This window comes from Physcomitrium patens, chromosome 7 (genome assembly GCF_059467195.1).
Source record: "Physcomitrium patens ecotype Gransden chromosome 7, ASM5946719v1, whole genome shotgun sequence".
Lineage (NCBI taxonomy): Eukaryota > Viridiplantae > Streptophyta > Bryopsida > Funariales > Funariaceae > Physcomitrium > Physcomitrium patens.
The window spans coordinates 7,817,777-7,824,416 of NC_143416.1; the positions used below are offsets into that span (position 1 = coordinate 7,817,777).

Below are 6,640 nucleotides of genomic sequence, written 5' to 3' on the forward strand. Positions count from 1 at the left end.
TAAAAAAAATCATGTTCGTTAATATATTTTAGTAATTTAGTAATAAATAGATGTTAGAAATATAATTCAATAGATACATGTAAAAATATGTTATATTTTAGTAGAAATAATGGAGGAATAAATAAATATGCATCTATATATATATGTATATGTATATATATATATATATATATATATATTAGAAACATGAAGGTGTAAACATACACATTTAAATACAATAGAAACAATTATTATAAATGAAGACTAAAATATTTTAAGATTATTAATAAACTTGAAGATGATTTTAGTTGTATTGTCTTACATACATGAAATTAACTGGAAATATTTTGTAGTCTAATGGCACATTAAAGATGCTTAAATATTCAATTAATTCTTGGTAAAGTTTCTTTAGTGAATATTTAAAAACATATATTATTTATGTAAATCTTTTTATTTATTTATTTATTTAGTATGTAGACATATAGATATATTTTTCTGACATTTACTGTCTGAAACAAGTCTTTTAAAAGTCCAAGAAAGACAGTTTTTAATCAAACTTTCATTTCCAATGACAATCATCAAAAGATTCTTCCAATGTTCATGTGTGTGTACATATTTATACATGGATATGGAAGAATAATAATTGTAACAATGCATTGCCACATGTGGTTTAAAATTTCCAAGTTAGAACTCACTTAATCTGTAATGAAACTTCAACACACACACAGGAATGTCTTTGATTGATTGTATGCGAAAAGGATGGAAACGGATCGACAAGTATTCAAGTATAGGAGGATGTGGGATGATGAGGAATCGGCACTGGGGTGATGAAGACGAAGAAGAAGAGACAACAGAGATTCATTCCTGCAGGGAGAGGTGGGGTTGGGGGTTGGGGGGGGGGGCAGGAAGATATTATGCGTAGTTAGCAAGATCTCTATTCGTTCGCTCTGCCAAGGCATTTCTTTTCAGGCTGGAAAGTGGGGGACAAGGAAGGCAGCAAGCAAGCAAGCAAGGGAGAATACCAAGGCAGGCAGGAAGGAAGGAATGAAGGCAGAAAGAAAGAAATCGAGAGAAAGAAAGAGGCGGCATCGTCGTCGTCATATCGGCAGGATCGCTTCTTCATGCCTGGCCAATGGCACGCCGTCACCCTTCAAGTGGCCTACAGACAGCGGGCGGGAGAGAGAGGGAGGTGCGATCAAGCACTACGGCGAGTCCCCCCCCCCCCATTCTCATTGCAGGAGCAGTAGCTGCATTCTGGTGCCCCGGATCACACCTCCTCGTCGCCGTCAGAATCCGGTAAGCTTGTCAATTTCCAGCGAGGAGGCCAAGGAGGAAGAGCTCGACGAGGGCTGGCCATCAGGTGCAGCAGCGATGGCGCTGTTAGGCAGTCGCTCGGGCTTGGTGGGCCTCAGGGTGAGCTCGCGAGTGGGCGGGGAGAGCAGTAGAATAGTGCCCGCGACGAGAGATCGCTTCTGCGTGCACTTGAGGCCGAGCACTCGGGCGCATCGTCGTCTGGATAGGACTGTAGGGAATGAGAGTCTTTGCACTCCCCGGGAGAGGGACTTGGCTGCGGAGCCTAAATTCTTGCACACGGGATGGGAGTCTTCTTCTTCTTCTTCTTCTTCTTCTTGCGAGACTGGGATACCCGTCACGGCATTTGGAGGTAATGGAGACGAATATGAGAGTTCCAATGAGGCGAAAATTAAAGTGATAGGCGTGGGGGGCGGGGGTTCCAACGCCGTCAACCGAATGCTTGAGAGCGAAATGCAAGGTGTGGAATTCTGGATTGTGAATACGGATGCTCAGGCAATGGCGTTGTCTCCGGTTCCGGCTCAGAATCGTCTGCAGATTGGTCAGAAATTGACGCGAGGTCTGGGGGCGGGTGGTAATCCGGAAATAGGGTGTAGTGCCGCGGAAGAGAGCAAAGCTATGGTGGAAGAAGCCTTACGCGGAGCTGACATGGTTTTCGTTACAGTATGTGTTGATGACTACCCTTCAGTTTCTCTCGAACGTTGATGGATTATGGCGTGCCTCACACTCTTGTTTCTATGCGTGCGCGCTAATTCTTCCTTACTACTGCAAGTGTTAGAAGTGAATTTTGTGATTATTGGGGTCTTTTTTCACTTGAATTTCGCTTGAACCCCATTGTCGATGAACACCTGAGTAACGTTGTCAGTCATTCGATTTTAAAAATTTAAAAATTTAATTTTATGGTTTCTCTTGTCAGCGTATCCTCCATTTTGTTATAAGAGGCAAGTTCTGCACAAATTGCGAACGGCTTCATCATCTCCTCTCCATGCTTAAACCTTGAGGGTACGTGGTAGATCGATATCAGTTTGTGCGTGTGCACACGTTCTTGGCTGATATTTCGATGCCTATTTATAACGAATTGATGTCTCACCAATTCCGGTTTCGGGATGATTTGGGTTGCAGGCGGGCATGGGTGGTGGCACTGGCAGCGGTGCTGCACCAATCATTGCTGGTGTAGCGAAGCAATTGGGAATTCTTACCGTGGGAATAGTAACTACGCCTTTTGCCTTTGAAGGGCGGAGACGATCCGTTCAAGCTCACGAAGGCATCGCGGCTCTCAAAAATAATGTTGACACTTTAATTACGATACCAAACAACAAGCTTTTGACTGCAGTTGCGCAGTCTACCCCCGTGACGGAAGCATTCAATCTTGCCGATGACATCCTTCGGCAGGGAGTGCGGGGTATTTCAGATATTATCACTGTACGTGGCATCATAGTAATCTATATGTGCATGTTGAAATCGTCCAATTCATCCTCAAAAAGGGTACGAGTATGGATGCTACGGCACAAGTGTGGTCTTAGAAGGTATAGAAATGAGTTTTGTGAAATTACTAAGTCTATAGAATATTATGACTTTTGGTGTTTTTTGGGCGATACGGATGAGATTCTATTCGATGGAGCAGACTTTACGCCCTACTTTGCTAATCTTGAGTTCTAGCCTGATGCTAATCACAAGATTTCACGTTTAAATGCCTTCGAAATGATGTGTTTGTAGAAGCCATCACCTCCATATTGACCAGTTAAGGTCCTGGTTGCAGGTTCCTGGTCTCGTTAACGTGGACTTTGCGGATGTGCGGGCGATCATGGCCAATGCAGGATCATCTTTGATGGGAATTGGAACCGCTACAGGTTTACTGCCCTTTTGCAATATGCGGATCTGAATTTGGATATACTTTTTGTTTGTTTACAGCTTACCACTTGTTTCCTCGTGTATGACTTTTTTGTTGCTTGTTTCCTGTTTTCTCCCTGAATACGTGTTATCATAAACCTGAACGAAATTGAAAAATACATCGGCTCTAAATTAACTGTTTGCAGGGAAGTCAAAAGCTAGAGAGGCAGCATTGAGTGCCATTCAGTCTCCATTGTTGGATGTGGGTATTGAGCGAGCCACAGGGATCGTTTGGAATATTACTGGGGGAAGCGACATGACCCTCTTTGAAGTAATTTCGATTACCTAATGCACTTTAGTTCATCTATCTCTTGGGTTTGTGAATAACATTCTTATTGACTAACTCTTTATCAGGTCAATGCTGCAGCAGAGGTAATCTATGATTTGGTGGATCCTAACGCAAATCTTATTTTCGGAGCCGTAGTAGACGAAGCACTTCATGACCAAGTGAGCATCATTTCACAACATCAAACTCAAATGCTAAATTGTGAAACTTGAATCTCTGGTTTGAGACATTTATTCATTACTTACATATGTAGGCCAACTGGTTACATGTATCTTGCTAAATGTCTAGGTTATGTTTAGAATAGGTGATCATGCCTTTTTCTGTCATTCTGGGTTTACTTTTACAAAATTACCTGTTGAGCATATGGGTTGGGTGTGTTTTACAGATTAGCATAACCTTAATAGCAACAGGGTTTAGTTCTCAAGATGATCCTGATGCACGGAGTATGCAGGTAACCTGTTAATATGCTCTATCACTGTTCTTAATGTGATCGAATTGAAATGGCTGTTTTGATAGATCAATAAGACGTGAAATCTGGTCCTAATTAGGTTTTTTTCACTTGTTAATAATCTAGAATATTGGCATTTAAATTGTTGGTGATGTATATTCCGTCTTGGAACGTACATGAGGACGAAACATATTGTAGCTAATTTTGTTTGAAGATATTAAGTTTTAACAGATTGATATTTTGCACTATGGATGACTATTATTGTTAATTTGGTTTTCTGTATCAAGTAGTTGGTCTATATTTTGGAGTTTATCACTTGAAAGACTCTTTAAGGATGTGTGATCATCTCCTTTAAGGAGAACTTTTACTACTCATTAGACACGTTGCAGTTAATTGTTGCCATCATGCATTTTGTGTTCGATGCGTTTGTGATGATGTACATGATATTCTTCTGCAGTATGCAAGTCGCGTATTGGAGGGTCAAGCTGGTCGATCATCGATGGCCTCATCCCGAGGTGGCAATAGCTCTACGATTAACATACCAAATTTCTTACGAAAGCGAGGGCAAAGGTAGTACAAATGGGATTGCTCATCATTATTAAGCCGTGAGAAGCTGGACCTGAACTCAGCATTACTACCGCAGCTGAACTAAAACATTAACTACGGGATAAAGTGTTCTTGGCAAAGGTTAGGGAAGAGGGAAAGGACCGTCAATCAAAGAATCAGGAAAGACATTTGACCAGGTCTGATATAATGTCTGCTAGTACCGGTTTGAACCTACTTCTGACCTTTCATTAAATGTGAAATATTGCGAGTGGTATTAGTTTTGATTTCATCAGATAATGAGTTTTCTCAGGGTGGAGTGGCAGACTTAGTGATTACCATGTTTTTGAACAGATTTAAAGAGAGTTCTTTTTTTTCTCCAAAAATCAATCATTTTGGGACATCAGTAAATCGGCCTTGTAAAGTACGTTTTTTCAAAATATTAATGTTTATTTGTACATGATTAACATGTGCTAGGTCACCTTGGAAGTCTCTTGAACTAACTAAACTAAGCAAAGATTTTTCTTCTAGATGTGAGAAGAGTATGTAATCTGTTGTACACTTAAAAAAGAGAAAAAAATGAAGATTTTGGTAGAGGAGTTTTTAAAGATTAATTTTGTAAAATATGCAACTTCAAAGGAGTATTTCAGTTAAAATTATATTTTGAAACAAATATTGTAAGAAAAAAAAACATCCCAATCTAAGAATAAGGTAATATTTTGTGCTATTTGGTGAGATAATCTTTGAAGATAAATACTAAAATTGAGATTAAGATAGTAGAACACTAGCTAAAAAGTATGATGTTTGAAGTTTTTTAGAAATTGTAAAGTGAAATTTTGATAATTAATGAATAAGCTGCAATTTGGTGAGATAATCTTTGAAGATAAATGGTGAACAAGTGGTAAAGTTACAAGCATAGGAAGAAACAAGAAATAAAGAAGATTACTAGAAATAAAATAAAAAAAAACATCTAAACAATAAGATGAAATATAAAATAGATGATTTTAGAAAAATGGAATATAATTTTTGAACTCATGCGAAGTTCAAAAAAATAAATGGTAATCTAAAAAGGCAATTAAATAAAGAAATTTGTACTATAGGAAAATTTGGTTGAATAAGGAAATACAACAATAATATACAAGTGAACTAGTGAACACAAATTTAAGAAAAATACAAGCAAAATGAAATAAAAAAAAAAAAAAAAAACTTCATGATAGAAAGTTGAAATTAAAGGTTCAAAACACCAAGTAAATGACAAAAAAAGAGATGCAAGGAAAACTTTAAAAAGAAAATAATAGAATTTTTTCTAAAAATAAAATTTTAGTCCAAAAAAAGCATGTCTAACAACTCTTGAATTCGACCAAATGAAGGCAATTTTGCATAAAATTAATAAAAGTTTTTTTTTTAAAAAAAAAAAATACATTTGTAAGTTGCAAAATCAATCATTTCTATTGATTCTAAAATTTTTAAGTATGTCAATTGACCATTTTATTTTTTAAATTAAAAATAAATTTCATAATTATTTGATTAAATTTGATATTAAATGTTTTTATTTTTATTATAAAAGATATATAATATAAAAGATCAAATACAATGTATTTCAATTACAACATGAAATTTAATAATAAGACATTGTAGATACTACAAAACTTTGAAGATTATTTTAAAAGATTGTTCATGGCTTTTTATATATGACAAAATATGAAAAAAAAAAAAAAAAAAAAAAATCTTCTTATGTCTGTTCTCATACAAATACTCCATAATATAAATAATATTGACTTTATTATATCTTTTTATATTTTATATCTCAAAAAAAGATGAAGAAAGTCAAATTATTTTTTTAAAATATTTATAAATAACTTATTCTTTTAATTGAAATTATATATATTTTAGAAGATTCCAGCTTGTATCGAAAATTCAAAAGATGTTCTTTAAGATGTTAAAATTAGAAACTAACCTCTCTTTGTCTTTTTTTCAATTAGGCTAATAAAAAATTTTAAATAATAAAAATTTATTAAAAAATATATATTATACTTTTAACTATCATCAAGACAATTTTACAATTCTCTTATTATAATCAACTTTCTTATATAATATCAAAATACATTCTTTTATTCAAAAAATATTTTTACTTTTACTAGTTATAATTAACAACCATCATTTGATACATATAAATTTTTAAA

General features: G+C 35.6%; 1 protein-coding gene across 1 annotated transcript; it reads left to right on the forward strand.

Moving 5' to 3' along the window:
• Positions 1–1,217: 1,217 nt before the first annotated feature.
• LOC112285159 (cell division protein FtsZ homolog 2-1, chloroplastic) lies at positions 1,218–4,924 on the forward strand. The gene is made up of 7 exons (XM_024525755.3): positions 1,218–1,953; positions 2,413–2,712; positions 3,050–3,140; positions 3,327–3,451; positions 3,535–3,627; positions 3,852–3,917; positions 4,372–4,924. The coding sequence occupies exons 1-7, from the start codon at positions 1,351–1,353 to the stop codon at positions 4,486–4,488; spliced, it is 1,395 nt and encodes a 464-aa protein (XP_024381523.2). The 5' UTR covers positions 1,218–1,350; the 3' UTR covers positions 4,489–4,924.
• Positions 4,925–6,640: the final 1,716 nt, after the last annotated feature.